The sequence below is a fragment of the Mesoplodon mirus genome, assembly GCF_964341445.2.
Source record: "Mesoplodon mirus genome assembly, chromosome: 4".
Classification (NCBI taxonomy): domain Eukaryota; kingdom Metazoa; phylum Chordata; class Mammalia; order Artiodactyla; family Ziphiidae; genus Mesoplodon; species Mesoplodon mirus.
This window is the reverse complement of record NC_138979.1, coordinates 61,036,407-61,057,398: the sequence shown is the minus strand read 5'-3', so window position 1 is coordinate 61,057,398 and position 20,992 is coordinate 61,036,407. Positions and strand designations below refer to the sequence as shown.

The 20,992-nt window shown below is 46.2% G+C and overlaps 1 protein-coding gene across 1 annotated transcript in view; it reads right to left on the bottom strand.

Annotated features, from left to right (window-relative positions):
- The window catches only part of THSD4 (thrombospondin type 1 domain containing 4), a 584,514-nt gene that overhangs the window by 482,762 nt on the left and 80,760 nt on the right, over nucleotides 1-20,992 (bottom strand). The window contains exon 4 of the mRNA XM_082618510.1: nucleotides 12,647-13,008. Coding sequence (XP_082474636.1) covers nucleotides 12,647-13,008 — 362 coding nt within the window. The remainder of the gene's footprint in view (nucleotides 1-12,646; nucleotides 13,009-20,992) is intronic.

Sequence of the window (20,992 nt, the reverse complement as noted above, 5' to 3'; positions counted from 1 at the left end):
TCTGCAAAGTCTTTTTTTTTTTTTTTTTTTTTTTTTTAGGTAAGTTAACATTTTCAGGCTCCAGGGAACAGGACTTGATACCTTTGGGTGGGTGGTGGGGGGGTTGTCACTCAGCCTGTTACACACAGTAAACCCTCAATAAACATCCGTTGTGGCTGCCCTTGTTACTATTAACAGAGATGAGCTAAAAGAATGATATGCCCAGGAAAGGGTCTATGGATGGATGAGAAAGTGAGGACTCAAAAAGCCCTTGAGGTGCTGTTAGTACTTTGTCATGAAAACCAACAGTGAGGCCACAGCTTTTGTACCCCAAACTCTCTCACAGGTAAATTACCTGGATCCACATTATAGGCTCAGAGTAGGAAGAGTGGGGAGGCTGGGGTCAGGCGACACTGCACTCAGATCCACTCCGCCCCTTACAGGAGCAGGATGCTGGGGATTTTTCTACCTCAGCTCAGTGTTCTCAACTGCAAGATGGGCTGCTTAAGGCTCAAATACACATGCGACTGATGTGGCACATAGCAGGTGCTATAAAAATGGTTGTCTTGGGCTTCCCTGGTGGCGCAGTGGTTGAGGGTCCGCCTGCCGATGCAGGGGACACGGGTTCGTGCCCTGGTCCGGGAATATCCCACATGCCATGGAGCGGCTGGGCCCGTGAGCCATGGCCGCTGGGCCTGCGCGTCCAGAGCCTGTGCTCCGCAACGGGAGAGGCCATGGCAGTGAGAGGCCCATGTACCAAAAAAAAAAAAAAAAAGGTTGTCTTCACTACTACTGAATTAGCAACGTGTGCAGGGAGGGGGTGAGTAAAGGAAATGACAGTAACCCCATACATACAGGATGTGTCCCCCCACCATCCTTACACGAAGACATCTCTGACTGCCACCAGGCATGCATCCAAGGAGAAGCCCTAGGGGTCCGAGATGCAAGGTGGAGATCCCCTTTTGGGGACACAACATATTGTTGTCTGGCTTTTTCCAGAGCCCATCATCTCTCTTCTGGAACCCGGAGTTATGAATGACTTGGAGGAGGTTCAATGCAGCATTCTTATGGCAAATGTGATCTTTGTTCTGATAACTAATGAAACACTTCTGACACTTCATGAAATGCCACAAGAAAGGAACAAGGGCTCTTTGGAGCCTTGTCTGCAAGCAGAGTCGCTCAAGCTTAAAATCTGGCTCCAACCTTTCCTAACCTATAGGCAGAAGTGTACACACCAGTGAGCCCGGCTCTGCTGCAAATGCTGAGGTTTCAGATTTAGAAACCGAAGCATATTAAATCACCATTTATCTGGTTAGCATCACCAGGTAACTTCTTGTCAAACAATTCAGGGACTAAGTAGAAATCCTGCTTCAAAAGAAGGTAAAGAAACAAAACTTTCCTTGCAGGCAGAAAACAAACAACAAAAACACAGAGTATGCATTTCAAACAGATGTACCTGCTTTCTCTGCTAACTGCCCAGGATCACCAGGGAGGTTTTCCAAGGAGAAACACAGACAATGCCAAAGCTTTCCCTTCTCTTGCCCTGTGGTTTCTTGCCTGTATGTAACAAGACTCCCTAGGTTTCGACGGAGGGTCAAGAAAATGGCATGTGGCCTCGTGAAGTTTAATTAACAGCAAAATTTGCTATCCAACATCATGAAGGGGTCCACTTGGCTCCAGGGCCCCTCAGGACAGAAATAACATATTGCTCCAGAGTTATTAATGATGAAATGGAAATGGCCTCCAAGAAAGTGGGCAGGAAAGGAGGAGCTAAAAAAACAAATGATTCTTACCCACAAGCCAGAGACGGTTCCCTGGGGAGGTGGGGAAGGATGGGACAGCCTGTGACCTAGGCCTGATCCTGTCTGTCCTGTTTCAAAATGAAAGGACCTTTCAAGCAAAAACACACACACGCACACACATACATACACTACATGCATACACACACACACGCATGTACACGCATAGGCTAGAAATTACAGAAAAAGACTCAAGGCTCTAAAACCCAAAGGTGATCTGGTCAATGATAATAAAATAATCAAGCCATGTTGGTTTTGAACAGTGTCTTATATTTTAAAAGTACTTTTACAGCTGTTACCTCATCTGACCCTCTCAGCAGGCCTCTATGGAAGACAGAGGACAAATAATTATCCAGATTCTATAGATTATATTGATTCCCAAAGGTCATCCAGCTAGCAAATCATGGCCATGAGACAGGAAGTGGGGTCTAATGACTCCCAGCCCAGGGCTTTTCCAAGGTAAGAACTGCCAGTGCTTCCAACAGAAAAGGGCCAAAGCCCAGGGGGAGACCAAGAAGAGGAGGTCAGACATATGGACAGCACTTTTAAGAAAAGCTCATGTGATGGGGCAGAAGTCTGAACAGAGGGTTACGATGTGGATGCATCTAGAGAGGAAAAAAGCTGTCGCATTCCAGAGCGTGTTGGAAAACAGGTCTGAGAGCTGTGTCTCCCAGCCACCGTCTTTCCATCACTCGGGATGGCAGAAGGGTGGTGGGAGCATTTATTTAAAAGAGCAATTGGACCTCACTAACACATCAATATCAGGCAACAAACAACCCAGTCCAAAAATGGGCAGAAGACCTAAATAGACATTTCTCCAAAGAAGATATACAGATTGCCAACAAACACATGAAAGGATGCTCAACATCACTAATCATTAGAGAAATGCAAATCAAAACTACAATGAGATATCATCTCACACCAGTCAGAATGGCCATCATCAAAAAATCTAGAAACAATAAATGCTGGAGAGGGTGTGGAGAAAAGGGAACACTCTTGCTCTGCTGGTGGGAATGTGAATTGGTACAGCCACTATGGAGAATGGTATGGAGGTTCCTTAAAAAACTACAAATAGAACTACCATATGACCCAGCAATCCCACTACTGGGCATATACCCTGAGAAAACCATAACTCAAAAAGAGTCATGTACCAAAATGTTCATTGCAGCTCTATTTACAATAGCCAGGAGATGGAAACAACCTAAGTGTCCATCATCGGATGAATGGATAAAGAAGATGTGGCACATATATACAATGGAATATTACTCAGCCATAAAAAGAAACGAAATTGAGCTATCTGTAATGAGGTGGATGGACCTAGAGTCTGTCATACAGAGTGAAGTAAGTCAGAAAGAGAAAGACAAATACCGTATGCTCACACATATATATGAATTTAAGAAAAAAAAATGTCATAAAGAACCTAGGGGTAAGACAGGAATAAAGGCACAGACCTACTAGAGAATGGACTTGAGGATATGGGGAGGGGGAAGGGTAAGCTGTGACAAAGTGAGAGAGTGGCATGGACATATATACACTACCAAACGTAAAATAGATAGCTAGTGGGAAGTAGCCGCGTAGCACAGGGAGATCAGCTCGGTGCTTTGTGACCACCTAGAGGGGTGGGATAGGGAGGGTGGGAGGGAGGGAGACGCAAGAGGGAAGAGATATGGGAACATATGTATATGTATAATTGATTCACTTTGCTATAAAGCAGAAACTAACACACCATTGTAAAGCAATTATACTCCAATAAAGATGTAAAAAAAAAAAAATCAGGCAAGAGACCTTAATGAATGGATAAAATCCCTTTGTTTTACAAACATGTAAACTAAGGCTCAGAGAAATGAGGTGACTTCCCCAAGATCAAAGTGTTCGTGACAGCTGGGGACTGGACCCTGGACTGTGGAATGGAATACAGAGTTCTTTATTCTACGCCAGCTGCCTTGGGCGTCTATTATCTTTAACTTCATTATCACTGTCCTTGATTAGCACTGCATGTCCAAAGCAGAGCACAGAAGAGCGCAATGGGGAATGCGTGGTTTTCCCTCTTCTTTTTACTGGGAAATGGCACTGCTGAATTTCCCATAGACGATTACCAGACATGATGTGGGGAAATGGCTGGTGGTCCTGCTAGCACAGAAACTGTCCTATTACTATGGTATTCTTAAGATCCCCCCAAACGCAAGTACATTATGGTAGGCTGGATAATGCTCCCCCCTCCCCAACCCCAAGATGCCCACATCCTAATCCCTGGAACCCCGTGAATGTTACCTTAAGTAGCAAAGGGATTTTGCAGATGTGATTAAGGATTTTGAAATGAGGAGATTATCCTGGATTATCTGAGTGGGTGCCATGTAATCACAAGGGTCCTTATAAGGAGGAGATCGGGTGGATAAGAGTTAGAGAAGGTGAGATGACAGAGGCACGAGGGTGGAGTGATGGGAGGAAAAGCCCTCGGGCCAGGGAAGGCAGGCCGACTCCACAAGCTGGAAAAGGGAAGGAAACAAATCCTCCCCTGAAGCCCCGAGAAGGAACACAGCCCTACCGACACTGTGATTTTAGACTTCCAGACTGTAAGAGAATAAATCTGGGCTGTTTTAAGCCACCAAATTTGTGGTCACTGTTACAGCATCAATAGGAAACTAAAACACCTACTGCAAAACTCTAGAGGATCAAGTCCAAGCTCCCAGGCAGTAAACCCCAGCTTCATGAGCTTTACTGAGACGGGGCTGGGGGAGGAGGGTAGCAGAGCCAAATACTTGTAAAATCACAAGGGCGTTAAGAAGAGATTTAGACCAACTATACAATGGAGACATCATCTTGCTTTAAGATGAAAAAGTGTTGGTTATCCATGTTTACGGGGTCTGCCTCTCTCGAAGAAATTCTATTTCAATCCCCTTAGGACTGCTTGATAATCCCTCCTTGGAAAGGAGCCTGTGGACTTTCCTGGTCTCGCTTGCACACGCTTTCATATACAGCCTGTGCTCCAGCCCCATCAGACCATTTAGAACTTCCAGAACATGACAGGCTCACCATGCCTCCAGGGGTCAGCCCTCGCAGTTTGATTTTTGGGGGAATGCCCTCCTCTCTGCTAAAATCCTTCTTCTTCAGAGCTCAGCTCAGTCATCACTGCTTCTGTGAAGCCTTCTCTGGCTCCCTCCTCCTTCCCCTCCCTTCCTTCCTCACACCCTGAGCATCTCTCTTAGGAGAGCACTTGGTCTTGTAAATGTCTGTTTGCTTGTCTTCCTCTCCCACCCCGCCAGCATGCACTCCTTGAGGACAAGGGGACTTTCTTGTTCCTCTTGTGTCACCGAACCGCTGCCATCTCCCATCCATATCAAGTACTCCCCAGCTCTTTCCCCCCTGAGTAATACGAACTCACCCTGCAAGGAAGGACTTCCACCAACCAAGTCATCTGAATTCCCCAAGAATTAGCTCCACCTCTGTGTTCCCACAGCCCTCTGCTCACCCCACAGGTAGAATACTCACTACACTGCATTCTGGTGGTTACCCCTGAGCTGTTTCCTTATTATGCGTGGAGGTCCTTGAAAACCACACCTCCTTCACCTGTCTATCCCTTCTGTGTTTAGCACAGGGCCTGGGTCACAGCAAATACACAAGGAACGGTGACTGAATTAAAATGAAAACTAAACACAACAACGTAATGCCCAGGTCATCTCTATTAATTAAGCCCTGGGATCCAGAGGCAGCCTTTAAAAGCAAATACCTTCATGTGAAAGTTTTGCATGGCCAGCTGTTGACTGTGCCTAGTTGGTATTTCTCCTGGGATCCCACACAGACTTTGGAGTTCATGGTGAAGATGGTTTCAGTGTTACTACATCTATATCTATATCTATATCATCTATATCTATGTCCATGTTATATATGGGGTAAATATTGGAGAAAATTTTTGTTTTTCATCTCAGAGAAGTATTAGTTTACCGAACTTAGCTTAATTCGTGAGTGTTACCTTTAACTTTGAAAACGGCTCTCTAGAAGGGCAAGTCTGAGATGAACATGGTAAGTACAGATGGGTTTAAACCCTGATTCTCTTGCCTTCCTTCTGTGTGACCCTGAACTTGACATTTTCTCTTCGACCCTCGAGTTTGTCTACCACAAATGGAACAATATAAGTCTGCCACACAAAACTGGGATGAAGATATGATAAAATGCCACATATAAAACGCCTGCCAATGTGCCTGGCATGTGGAAGGCATTCTGACACCTTTACTGAGGGCTTATGAGTAGCCCCTGCACTATGCTAAACACTTTGTATGAATTATCCAATTCACAGCAACCCAACAAAGCAGGTGTGTTATTATCATCATCAGGGAAAAGTTAAGCGGTGTCAGCAGGACACACAGCAAGCAAGGGGCAGAACTGGGCAGAGAACCCAGACCCGTCAACAGCAGAGCTGAGCTCTTCACCGGCATGCAATCTGCAGCCTCTCAGGATGGGTTAGCTCCCGTTGCCCCCTGTCATCAGAAGGTCTGGTTAAAAGACCGACAACAAATAAAGACCAATATTTTAAAGAAAAAAAAATAACTGAGAACTGACCACAAACTGCTGCTGAGCGCAGTCTGCACAGCCTGGGCAACAGAATGGCTGATCCAGCCAGACTACCTCCCAAAGGAAACTTCACTCTACTTGCTCGGAGGCTCTGGGAAGCCCATCCTCTACAACCTCTTTCTCACACCTGAGGGATATGACACACTCCACCCAATGGAAACAATGACCATGATTTTCACAGCTGTGAATTCTCAGCCCCAGGCTCCTACAATGGTCTCCAGTAGATGACAGTTTTCGACTTGGCAATGCCCACTGGGGGAGGGCGTTCCCCATCTGGAACATCTCTGAATTAAAGCCATCAAACATCCCATTCCCCAGATTCCCCAGCTGGTTCACACGCATCATGATCAGGAAAACTGGCTCACGAGAAAGCCCACGGGGAGGAATGTCTGCCTGTTAGCGGGCTCTTTGGCAATGAAAGCGCTGACAAAGGTACCTGAAGTGGTCCTCAAAGAGTAGTGGACGCTGCTCTCATCTCCTGTCTTTGTGGAAGCTGAATGAAACTGGCCAGCAGGTATTTACAACAGGTTCTGTAAGCTTATGTACTTGAACTCCGGGCAGCAGGACCTCTCTTTGGGTGCCGCTGTCACTAGACATTTCGGGAATGGGCAATCTGTTTGGTTTTGCTGTTACAAAAGGGAAAGTCCTACCATAGCAGGGGCTCCTTGGGCCTCCCTCCAGTCTGCGGGTACCCTTTTCCAGAAATCGAGGGGGAAGCCTCTCCTACTGAGGAGTGTCTTTAATATCACAGGTGTGAGTTGCTGCACTGCTGCCCGACTCACCTAAATGCCTCCCCCGCCCACCCCTCTCCCTTTAGCCATCCCAGGGACACAGCCTTGGACATGGAGAGAGGTAGGACTTGGTGCAATCTTTCTGGAATCTGCTGGCCAAGACCTGCAGGCTGCAGTCCCCCAGGCCTGAGCCTCCCCAGGCTGCCACTGCTCTGACGAAATCCCAGGGAAGGCCACCGTTGTGGAGGCCTTTTCCGAGCAGGCTACATCAGGAAAGGGCACAGGGAAGGGTGCCCAGGCCCTGGGATCCTGGCTGCACCCAGGCTGTGCTGCCCAGAGTCCTGCCCTCCTGGACTAGTCTTCAGTTCCCGACTCCCTGTCTTCCTCTGTGGTCCTAGTTCTCCACCTGATCCTCCCTGCAGAATAAGAGTTCTAACGGGAACTCTCCAACGCACTACCGCTCAGCCTCTAAATTTATAATGGCATTAAAGCTACAATTTATTGAGCACCTACTATGGACCAGACAATATATTATTTCATTTAATTACTCAACACTCCTATATGATAGATAGTATTATTATCCTATTTGAAAGATGAAGCCCCTGAGGTTCAGAGAGCTTAAATAACTTTAGGATCCTTGGGAGAGCTCCAATCAGTACTGACATGATTTCTAAGGTTTTTTAGAGTGTGAATGTGCGTGTTTTAATGAGACAAAAGTCTGATGTGGGAGCAAGTGGACTCAAGAAGTTTCCAGATCTATTCCAGCCAAGTAAATTCTATTTATTCATCAAGGTTAGGTTCAAATCCTACCTGTTCTGTGCAGTATTCCCTGACTGTTCCATCCCACAAAGATTTCCCATCTTCCTGAACTCTGGCCACATGTCTACTGTTTTCTGGCCCTTGCAGTGTTTTGTGAGTTTGCCACTTATCCACTACCTCATTGTCAAGGACAAGGACCATGGCTTCCAATTTTTTTTGAACTGCCCTGGTACCCAGGACTAGATGCAAAGATTTCCCTGGGTAAGAGAGCTGAACAATGCAAGGAAGAGATGCAGCTCATTTTAAACCTTGACTACCAAATCCCATACACTTTTCAAGACGTGTCTCAAGCTATCCAACCTCCGAGCAGCTTTTCTGGACCACACCTGCTGGAAGCGAGCAGCCTCACTTTCAAAATACCCACTTCAAAAATACTCATTTCAGAGAAAAGAACTTTAGTGCTGGACTCTGACAGACCTACTTCGAACCCTGGTTCTGTTGCTTCTGAAGTGGGTGATCTTGAGTGAGTCACTTCATTCCTCCGAGTCTGCTTCCTCATCTGTAAAATGTGAATATCCGCATCGGCCTCATAGGGCTGTGTGAACTGTAAATGTTACAGTGCATTTGACATAGTGCCTGTATATGAGAATGATCCAAAATGGTAGCCATTATCATTACGATTACTATTTCAGCCCACTGCCTTATCTGGAAGGCATTTACACACATGCCTTTTCCAACCTCCTAAAGCAGTGGTTCTCAAACTCTGGAGCATATCAGAATCATTTAAAATAAAGCTACCGAGGTCACAGTACAAATCTACAGAACAGAATCCCCATCAGGCAGGGGAGATAGTGGAGACTGGGCAGCTCTACTTTTAACAAGCCTCCCCACCCCACTGCAAGTAATTCTGATACATTCTTGCCAAACTTGGAAAATTCTGCTGGACAAGACTGATTCCCAAATTACTTTCCACAGAACCTTGAAGTTCCAAAGAGATACTTCCAGATCAATGGCTCCCAACCTTGGCTGGACTGGAATTACATAAATCTTCAAGCACAACCCTTAGAGAACCAGATGTTCACTTGGGATGTGACCAGGGTGTCAAGACTTCTAAAAGATGGGCAAAGGATTCTGATGGTCAACCAAGGTTGAAAACCGTTGCTGCATTTGGATCTAGATCCTGGGTTTCCATAGCAATGCCTCTGAGGCTTCCACCAGAGCAGCTCAGCTTTTGTCTGTGTGACAGACTGAGCCTCTACCTAAGGTGATTTTGCAGAAAGGACTCTTATGCTTCAAAAAATAGTTAAGTTTGCCAACAGTTGCTCTAGCCTGTCAGTAAGAGCCTGGAGGATCCCTCACCTGGTTTTTATACCTTTGTGTCTGTCCAGGGCCTTACAACATAGTAGATGCTTAATAAATATTTGTTAGAAGGTTGAATTGTTTTGTTTTATTTGTTATCTGGCTCCAATTAGGTTTTCAGTTGCCTAGTATAACAACGTAACAGTTTCTTAAACATATAAGCTCCCGATAGCCTTCGCCTCAAATCTCAAACCTGAAACAGACAGTGGGGCAGACAGCCATCCAGAGAACACACTGACATTTCTTCTGGGGTCACATAAACTATGCACGTTCCTAATGACTAATAAATATAAGCAAATGTGATTTTCATCAGCCAGGAAGAGCTCGACATTTGTCAGCAGTGCAGGTCTTCCAGGCTAATATTTGCAGTGTTTCATCTAAAACTGTCAAATTACAAGAGCATGATAGAAACTTGTAAGAACTTCATAGTAAACAGTAACTGGCCCCTTGTCAATAAGTTAAAAGAAAAAAAAAATTCCTGCTGCCAAAACACATGGGCTGGAATGTCTGCAGCCCAGGCCTGCAGCCAACTTGAGCCTGTTCCCTAGGCAGCTCTCCTAGGTTGGTTCTCAACCACAGAGGCTGGAAGAGAAGTCCCTAGTACTCCAGGGATCTGGGAATCAGCAGCACCTTCAAATCTCAGCTTTCCCATGGCTCTAGGAATCTGAGCAGTCATTTAACCTCTTAGGGCCTTAGAGCCTCATGTGTAACAATACTTCATTAGGTCCTTAGAGCCAGGACTGCCTGGGTTCCAATCCTAACTCTTCGCAGACTAGCTGTGTGGCCTTGGGCAAGTTATTCCCCTTCTCTGGGCCTCTGTTTCCCCACCTCTAAAATGTGGATGATATTAGCATCTATCTCACAGGGTTGTCAGTGCAAAGGGACAAGAACAGTGCCTGGTACAGAACAGGCATTCAATAAACTTTAGCTGTTATAAATCTGCAGTTCTGAAACCAAAAGTTTTGAAAACCAAGTTTTTGTCTTTCCTTTCCTTAATATTTATTTTTTTAAATTTATTTATTTTCCTTATCTTTTTGGCTGTGTCAGGTCTTAGTTGCGGCACACGGGGTCCTCGTTGAGGCATGCAGGATCTTTCCTTACAGCATGCGGTCTCTTCGTTGCAGATTCGGGCTTCTCTCTAGTTGCAGCGTGCAGGCTTTCTCTCTCTAGTTGTGGCGCACCGGCTCCAGGGCGTGTGGGCTCTGTAGTTTGCAACACACAGGCTCTCTAGTTGAGGCGCAGGAGCTCAATAGTTGTGGCGCGTGGGCTTAGTTGCCCGCAGCATGTGGGATCTTAGAGCCCCGACCAGAGATCAAACCCGCGTCCCCTGCATTAGAAGGCGGATTCTTTACCACTGGACCACCGGGGACGTCCCTTGTCTTTCCTTTTCTTGTTACATTTTTCTCAGTTTGGTGGCAAAACTAATTGGGCAGCAAACCTGACCTTAACAGACACAAAGCTTTTTATGGTCTTTTATTTTATCCTAGCTGATGTGAACATTCGTATGTTTCACTGTAGCAGTAATAATGTGTTTGATGATGGGATGCTGCCCATGCCACGGAAGGAATGTCATTAACATGTGAAATATGCCCTAACAATACCTTTCTAAACTCTGAACAGTTCTGAATTCTAAAATGCACTGGCCATACGCATTTCAGATAAGGGACTGGGGAGCTATGTTATTATGGGGTTGTGGTCAGGATGAAGAGAGAAAACACATGTCAAACCCTTGGCTTTAGAAGTAGCAGCCCCTCAGTCCCAGAGTGACATTGGGGGGTCCTCGGGTCTATACGCAGGAAGAAAGAAGGAACCATCCTCTCCCAGGTGGTCTCTCTTTTATTCTCCCACTGACGTGCCATGCCAGTCCTCAGAACTCTCCCTTCTATCAACTCAGATTTGATTTATCATTCAGAATTCGGCCAAAGCACTTTCTCTGTGAAATGATCCTCTCTCTCCAAACTCCCAAACTCCCAATCAGATTTGATTTATCATTCAGAATTCGGCCAAAGCACTTTCTCTGTGAAATGATCCTCTCTCTCCAAACTCCCAATGACCAGGTCAAGAGAGTGTGTGTGGCTGGCAAGGGTGGATGGGTTGCACCTCCTCTCCACCTCCAGGTGGCTGGCAGCTGAGAAGGATTCAGGCAGCGTTAGCCACAGTGGGGAAGGGGGGCCATCGGTGCTAATGTCTGAACTGCAAGGCCGCCCACCTGATATGTTCGTGCCCTGCTTGGGATGGGCATTAACTTGGCTTAGCCACTAAATTATGTATTTCTTTTTTTTTTTTTTTTTTTTTTTTTTTTTGCGGTATGTGGGCCTCTCACTGCTGTGGTCTCTCCCGTTGCGAAGCACAGGCTCCGGACGCGCAGGCCCAGCAGCCATGGCTCACGGGCCCAGCCGCTCCGCGGCATGTGGGATCTTCCCGGACCGGGGCACGAACCCGCGTCCCCTGCATCGGCAGGCGGACTCTCAACCACTGCGCCACCAGGGAAGCCCTAAATTATGTATTTCTTAAGCACAGCGAGCACAGCTTACACTTTTTGTTCTTCCTGTAAATGTCTGTTGTTATTGTTACTGCTTTCATATGAATATTCTCTCGGAATCTATCATGGACTTCGGGCGCACAACAAATACTGCTGAATGGATGCTGAATAATCTGTCAATGTTGGTTGATTAATTCACTGACAAGCTCTTCCCAGCCTCTATATTCCTACCTTTCCATGGGCACTGTCTACTTTGGCATATTTATGCTAACCTAGCCACCCGAGGCTTTTGAGAGCTAAACAACTATTCTGACGCCAGTATGCCATTTCTGGAGTTCATATTTTATTAAGACTACAAAAAATGTCCAGGTCTTTAATTAGACACATCCTCAAAGTTGTGTGTTCACTCAAAATACTTTGGAGAAACTTTGTAGAAAAGTTCATAGAATCCTGAAACCTACAGCCTAGGAGCAAGTTAGACTCCAGACACTTAACTTGTTCAAGGATTCCAAACTCATGTCAGCTCTTGGGTTAAAAGGCCCCTTGTTTTGTGTCCTCAGCTCAAAATCCACACATCCTGCGGCCAGGAATCTCCCTGTCCCCCAGCACTAGGGGAGCACAAGGACAGATGTCTCCCGGCTCCAGGTAGCTCTTTCTTTCAACCCTCCTCGGGGCCTCCCTAAGGTTGAGCCTAAGGGCATTCTGAAACTCAGCTTCACTTTGAAGGCAATTCAGAATCACAGAGGGGGTGGGAGTGGCCTCAACGCTTTAAACGGCTGCAAAATAAATCAAAGGATGGAAGGAGATCTGTGGAGCCGAGAATTCCTCCCCCTCTGGCAGAAGCAAGGCATTAACCGCGCAATCTAGGATGAAGAGCAGCGCGCGCGGCACATCCGGGCAGGGTCAGGGACAGGGATGGTGGCGAGCGGGCGGGCGGGCGGCCGCGCGGGGGCCGGGAGGGCCTGTACCTTCTCTCCGCTGTGGGTTCGCGGCCCCGGGCCTGCGGGTGCCGGCTGCCTCGCTGCGCCGGACCCTGGCGGCTGGAGTTGAGGCTGGCGGGGCCGCGTGGCTCCTCGCGGCTCCGGTGCAGCGGCACCGACGTACGCACGGCTGACACCACGTGGCCTGCGAAGGCGCGCGCGGGGGCTGCGGGCGGCGGTGCGCCGCGTGCGCGGTACGAGCCGGGCAGGCAGGGTCGCGTCTGCTCCATCACGCCGCCGCTGCAGCTGCGCGAGCAGGCGGACCAGGGGCCCCAGGCGCCCCACACGCCCGGGGCGCCGCCGCCGCCGTCCTCGGGAGCGCCCTCGGCCACCGCCATCCGCTGCGGGACCTGTGGAGACAAGAGGCCGGTTAGGGGACCGCAATATCCGCTCCTGCTTCATTAGCAGAGGCTCTGGATAACCCGAAAGGCTTATCCATTAGGCACAAGTTGGCACAGGGCCTGTGTTAAAATCTGAGAAACAAAATAGAATCCAGCCTGGGTTATACTCGTCTTCATACAGACGCAGACGCAGTCATAAAATAGAATGAATGAGTATATATAGCGTATGTGTATACATATAGATACATATATATGTGTGCGCGTGTGTGTGTATATATATATATATACACACATATACATATATTTTAATAAAGGAAGGGACACACAAAGGCCGGAGTGCATAGGGCTCAGCAAAATTGTATGTGGTCCTGGCTTTGGGGGCCATGGCCTTGGAGAGCTCGGTGTGGTGCCCTCACCTCCTAACTGAGGCTTACCCCTCTGGTCCTTAGGGTCCAGGCTAGAAGGACAGGGCTTCCCTTAAGCCTCTGAGGAGGCCATGTCCCAGTGTCTCCATGCAGTAAAGGCAACACACAACTCCAGGGTTTAGAGTCCCTGCTCTAGAGCCAGATGCCTCAAGTCACACCCCTGCCACCTCTTCTATTAGTGTGACTGGGAGGTTTCTGAAGCGCTCTGTGTTCTAAAGAGGGATGGTACCTACCTATTTCACAGGGCTGTAAGGAGATTTAAGTCAGGATGTCCACGTGCAAAGCAGACAGCTGGCACTAAACACATACTTGTTAAACCCATAATGATAACCTTTCCTGCTTCCAAGATGAATCAGGCGATTAAAAACGTCAGAAAGTTTTAAAGTTCTATCTCGAGGGTGACTCTACACCCCCATTCACTTAACTGGTCATTTCACAGAGATCTACCATGCCAAGCAGGTTGCTAAGCGTGGGTACACTGTGTTCCTTCATGATGCAGACAGGCTCTGAGCACCAGGTATATACCAGTGTTGAGCTAGGTCCTGAGGACAAGGAGAAAAGCACCCCAGGTTGCACGAATAGCCTGGCCCAGCAGCAAAGAGCTTTATGTAGCTAGGACAAGCCTAGGGAGGCTCCCCCGGGGGGACTGGCTGCCTGTCTCCGTGGGGTGGGGCTTGAGAAGTCCTCAGAGAAGGAATCATGGTAAAAGAGCTGTAATTATTCAGGCACCCACTTGGTGCCAGATAACGCGTGTAATTTCTAGTCCTCACAGCAGCCCTGGTTACAACCATTCTCACCTTTCAGAGATGAGGTTTCCCACCTGAGATTCACAGACCTGTGACCTACCCTAGTCATGTGGCTGCAGCAGAGTTTGGACTCAAGTCTCCCCAGCCTCCAATACCTGCAGCCCCAGCACTGCCTGCTCTCCCCCCAGCAGACAGCTGCTCTTGGATCTTCCCCTGGAATGTCCTTCCTACCCTTGGGACACCGAGTAACACTATGACTTTCCTTAAAAAATGTGGCTTTTTCCAAATATCGTATATTAACGCATATATGTGGAATCTAGAAAAATGGTACAGATGAACCGGTTTGCAAGGCAGAAATAGAGACAGAGATGTAGAGAACAAACGTACGGACACCAAGGGGGGAAAGTGGCAGGGGGTGGAGGGGGGGTGGTGATGGGACGAATTGGGAGATTGAGATTGACATATATACACCAATATGTATAAAATAGATAACTAATAAGAACCTGCTGTATAAAAATAAAATAAAATTCAAAAAAAAAAATGTGGGTTTTTCAGTGAACCTCAGGCTTCCATCTGACATGCATAATTGCCTCCAGATTACCTTGGCTTTTTTTTTTTTTTTTTTAGATATTGGGATTCATCCGCATTGTTTGGTCCAAGAGCTTGAAGACCTTTCACAGTTACACTCCTCTGTCCCCACGATACCCCTGAGAGGTGAGAAGGTAGAGGGATTGTCTTCCCCTTTGTGTGGAACAAACCCAATAAGGCTGAACTCCTTCACAGCACATGGGAATGAGACATGGAGCTAAGATTACTTCAGAGGGTGGTGTGGATGAGGAGACCCCCCCCCCAAGAACCTGAGGTGAGAGCTCAGAAAGAGTAAGCCACCACTGTAATGGTGACTTTTAGTGACTATAGTCACTAAAAGCCTTGCAAGGCTCAGCTCCAGGGTAGAGTCCTTGCCCCCAGGTACTCAGTTACCCTGAAGCCATGGGGCTTGTTTAATTGGGGCCACCTTCCTTCAATACATTCCAGGGCACAGAGGGGTCTCTGCATGACCTTGATAGCTTAAGCTGGGTTCCTGAAGGTTCAGGGAGTGACTACTGGAAGGATGAGTGAGAGAGCTGAGGAGTCCAGGAAGCAAACAAGCATCTAATCAGAGGTTTAAACCCAGAGCTGGATGTCAGCCCGCCAGTCTGTGGGCGCCATGTTCAGAGAGCCACGGCGAGAGGTCAGGGGTCATGTGAGTGGAGCCAGCGGGAGATGCAGTGGAGCGAGGGCAGGACAGAAGGTTCTGTGACAGGAGGGCTGCAGTTTCCTGACCACCAGTATGTGAGCAGCAGGCAGGAAGATGGGCGCACAAATAGCAAATACACTCCACTCATCACTGCTAAATTGGGAACCCAGGAGAGAAGGGTTATAAATATAAAACAAAACACAGCAAACAAAAACCAAGCTTTTGTTCTTTTTTCTCCTCCCTGACATACCCTGATTTATTAATATCAAACCGATGGTGGATTCGCTGGGTGACTGTAAAAAAAAATGTGCCGAATCAGGCCATAGTCTTGATATATAAAGTAATCCCTAGAGTGTGTGTGGTGGGCTGAATGGTCGCCTTCCCCAAAAGGTATATGTCCACACCCTAACCCCCAGAACTTGTAAATGTGGCCTTATTTGGAAAAAGAGTCAATGTCGATGTAATTAGGTTAAGCGTCTTGAGATGAGAACATTTTTCTGGGTGGCCCTTAAATCCAATGACAAGACACAGAGGAGAAGGCCATGTGACCAGAGAGGCAGAGACGGGGGTGCTGCAGCCACAGGCTGGGAGCCACCACAAGCTGAAAGAAGCAAGGAGGATTCTCCCCTGCTTACTGGAAGGAGCATAGCCCTGGCAATACCGTGATTTTTTCTTTTTTTTTTTTTTTGCGGTACGCGGGCCTCTCACCGTTGTGGCCTCTCCCGTTGCGGAGCACAGGCTCCGGACGCGCAGGCTCACGGGCCCAGCCGCTCCGCGGCATGTGGGATCTTCCTGGACCGGGGCACGAGCCCGTGTCCCCTGCGTCGGCAGGCGGACTCTCGACCACTGCGCCACCAGGGAAGCCCAACACCATGATTTTGAACTTCAGGCCTCCAGAATTGTGAGGGAATAAATTTCTGTTGCTTTAAGCCACCAAGTTTGTGGTAATTTGTTACGACAGTCCTAGGAAACTAATACAATCTGTTGGTACTTCCAGGACAAGGAAGAGAAGCAGACAGGCATTTGTTGGGCTCCTTCTCTGTGCCGGGTACTGTGCAAACAGCTCACATGCGTGGGGACGGGCTCTATGACATAGGCACCACGAGCTCCAGGTCACACTTTACAGGGCCCCTGAGCCACCCTGGGAGGTTGGTTATTTTGTCCCTTTTACAGGAAGAAACTGGGGCCCTGAGAAGCTGTATAACTTGCCCATGTCTCAGTCTAGTGAGGGGCACCGACAGGACTAAAATTGAGGTCTCCTAACACCACTCTAGCATTTTTTTTTTTCATGCAGCATGTTGCCTCCCTGCCTATGTTGTTGATGGAAAACAGAAGAGTAAAATGAGTAGTAATAAATCCACTTTGTTAGTCTAGTAGGAGGATAATCAGAATAAACAAACAAAGGCAGAAGTATGTTTCTGGCACATTTGGGGACTTCAGTTACCCACGACTTCCTGATTGCACATGAACATAGATAACTAAGGCACTGTCTATAATATTTGGCTTAGACCTGCAGCTAGACTAAAAATCCACTTCCTAGAACTAATCCCACCCTTAATTTAGTTTCCTATTGCCACACTGGGCAGGGTCCCTAGGGAAGGAAAACATGAAACCACATTCCATCCTATTCTATTCATAAGAATTCTCTAATTTATAAAGTTGAATTATGGTGAGTGACTTGAAATTCCATATCAGTCCCCATGGTGGGAATCCAACCCCATGTTCCAGAATTGTATTTTTATAGTACATAGCCAGGGGAAAAAAAGAGAAACAGAAAGGAAGGAAGGAGGGAAATGCAGAGAAAGAAAGGAAGAAATATCAAAGAAAAAATAAAGGGAGGACAGCTTTGCGTGTCAGCCTCCCAGTTCCACCAACCTCCCATCCGCCCTCCATGCCTTCTCAGTCCTCCTAATGACCCTCCTCCCTCCTTCCTTTCTGATGGTCACGGAGTTTTCTGGGCGGCAGGATGGGAAAAATTCCAAGTGTTCTGGACATAATATTCCTAAAATTAGGACTAACTCACAGGACCTCAGTTAGTCAGTGACAAACAGCAAAACCAAAGAATAAATCATGCTGAGAGACAAAAACCAACAAATAATAGAAACTCAAAGCCGTGTCAACTGCCAGCCTGTTATCCCTTCCCCAAGACACACACGACACGTAAAGACTGAAGCAGAAAACACGAAGCGCTTCTCAAATGACCCCCAAACTGCTGATTTCTTTCATTTTTAAAGAGTTCTAACAAATCAGTAAGAAAAAGACAAACAACCCAATGGAAGTAGGTTCAAAGGGAACCTACTTTGAATGGGGAGTTTACAGTTGTTATGGACTGAATGTCTGTGTCCCCTCAAGGTTCACGTCTTGAAGCCCTAACGCCAATGTGATAGTATTTAGAGGTAGGGCATTTGGGAGTTAATTAGGTTTAGATGATGTCGGGTGGATGGGACCCCCTGATGGGATTCGTATCCTTATAAGAAGAGGAAGAAAGACCAGAACTCTCTCTCTCTTTCTCCACCATGTGAGGACATAGTGAAAAGCCAGCCATCTTCAATCCAAGAAAAGAGTCCCCACTGTGGAATCAAATCTGCCAGCACCTGGATCTTGGACTTTTCCCAGCCTCCAGAATGGTGAGAAATAATTCCTGTGGTTTAAGCCACCCCGTCAATGGTATTTTGTTATAGCAGCCCAGGCTGACTAGTACAGCAGGAAAATAAATACAATACATATATGAAAACTGTATAACATCACATATAATCAAATAAATGCAAACTAAAACAACAGAGTTCCATTTTATCTCTATTAGATTAGCAAAGATTATAAAGTTTGACAATACTGATATGGCAAGAATGTTCCCTGCTGATGGGAGTCTAAACTGGGGCACTTCTTTGGAGGGAACTTTGCAATACCTACCAAATTTGAAATGTACATACCCTTTAGCCCAGCAGCTCTACTTTCAGTAGTTCACCCTATAGATACACTCAAAACTGGTGCATAAAGCTGTATATAGAACAACTTTTATTGCATTACTTTTTGTAAGAACAAAACCAAAAATATCTGGAAACAACCTAAATGTCCATGAATAGGAGCTTGGTTCAATCCTCCCAAATCTAATCCAGCCAAGCAATGGATTACAACTTACCTGTTAGAATGAGGTATTGATAGATTTATACCTGTTAAATTGGACTACTCTCCATAATATATTAATTAGTGAAAAAAATACCAAGAAGTAGAACAGTATTAGAGAATAGACCTATTTACAGATATCACTAGGTTGAAACAAATAATTATTGATATTTGATCTTCTGTCATGAAAAGCAATATTCTGCTGTAAGGAAAGGAGTGGGTGATGAAGTTCACATTGGATGGCTTCAGCCTTCTAGGAAAGAGGTAAGATCTGCCACTGAAAGAAGGAGAGAGACAAACTGGAAGATTACAGAAAGAAGGTGTAATTAGGATGAGCAAAAATTTCCTTTCTTTGCCTGAACTGGTTTAACGTAAGCTCTACATCTGATATTCACAAGATTCATTTCAAGGATTTTTACTTCCATTTTGCAGATATGGTCACTGAGGTTCAGAGTGCCCTAGTGGATGAAGCATGGGTTTTGAAAATACACATAAGAAAGAAAATACAGTTGGCCCTCCATATCTGCGGGTTCCACATCTGTAGATTCAACCAACCTTGGACTGAAAATATTAAGAAAAAAAAATACCAGAGTTTCAAAAAGCGAAACTTGATTTTGCCTTGACTTGGCAACTATTTACATAACATTTACATTGTGTTTAGAACTATTTATATAGCATTTACATTGTATTAGGTATTATGAGTAATCCAGACATGATTTAAAGTATATGGGAGGATGCACATAGGTTATACACAAATACCATGCCATTTTATATAAAGGACTTGAGCATCTGCAGGTTTTGGTATCCCTAGGGGTCCTGGAACCAATCCCCCACGTATCCAAGGACTGACTGTAATGCAGCTCTGATGGTGTTGTTGGGTAAATGAAATGAAATAATGAAGTAAAGCGTCAAACACACTACCAGTCACCGAGAAGGAGCATAGAAGACCTCTAATTTTGTCCCTTCACTGGAAGAACTTACATCACCCATCAAAAGTTTTATAATGTGTAAGAAGCAGATCCAGCCCTCAAATAAAATTGGTGTTCTCTCCATTCCACTGGAGGTTTTAAAGAACAGAGGCAGGGTGGATGTAGAGGCAAGATAACAGAATTAAAAGAGAAGACTTTTCAAAGTACACATACCATGCCATGCCTTTTCCCCAGATGTTATAATATGTCTTGCCTAGGATCAAGGGAAATGTGTACTTTGGATAAAACCCTCCAAACCTTCTAACAGCCCCCTTCCTCATAGAAAAATGACTGCTTGATATTATGCTTTTCTAAATAGTCACTGTGGGGCATGAGTCAGGGAACAGAAAAAAAGGAAGGTATTCAAAGAAGTAGGAGAATCACGCTAGTCACATCCCTATTTAACTCGGGCCATGCAAAAGAAGAGGTTGTAGTAGAACTGGAGGGGGGATTAAAATCCCCCTAAGATTTTGGGTTTGGAGAGGGATGCTGTAACTAACAACACTGTGGGACCTGTTGTATGGAAGTTACTGTTAGGCAGGGATGTTTTTGTAAATGTATACTGATGGTAGGATGTGTGTGTAGGGCAGCCTGGCAATCATTCCCCTTTCCCTGGGTCCTCTAGGAAATCACCCCTCCACACTGGATGAAGTGTGATAGGAATGTATTCAGGGACCCTGTCAGCTGAAGCCAAGGTAAGCAATGTGAGCCAACTGAACACTCCCTGGAATTTGAATCGCCAGTAAAGTGGCTGAGAGACTGCAAATGGCTTTGGGTCCTTCGTTCTGACCTCACTGCTTATGCTCTGAGACCATTCCTGCTGCTCTCTGGAGTGTCTCAATGCCCACATGCTTCCTGGGCTGGTTCCAATAAATTTCCCATTGCTTATGTTAGTTTCTGTGGCTTGCAGTAAAGAACCCTAAACGGTATCTAAATGAGTGCAAATATTAAAATATATCGATATATGGATAAAGTGTGGTAACAAAGACAGTGTGAAATAAGCTGGGTCTGCCTTTGGCACAGGACTTGGAGAGGAAGCAATGACTGGAATGACCAAAGGTGGTCCTGACTTGGCAGAAGCCTTGGGATTAAGAGGGTCCAGGGCTGGAGGATTCATATGGAGACAACAGTTGACCACAGTCAGCATAATGAGAGAACCAAGGTCTCCATGAAACATGATGGGCTAAGTGAATAGGAGGATCACAGGGACAGACAGCAAATGGGCTTAGAGGAGTTGGAAAAGCAACAATCTGAGCTATTGTGGCTGTGTTTTATTCCATCAGCATCTTTTTAAGGAAGATGAACATATGTGACTAAAATAGAAGGGTGGTCAAATAAACTGGAGCTTCATGACTCAATGAAATAGCATAATCATGAATAATACAGAGCAATGCGGAAAGAGTCCTGTAATATAATACTAAGTGAAAAATGCCAAATACAAACTTGTAACTATACCATGATTATAATAATGTAAAGATTCTGTAGCATGTGAAC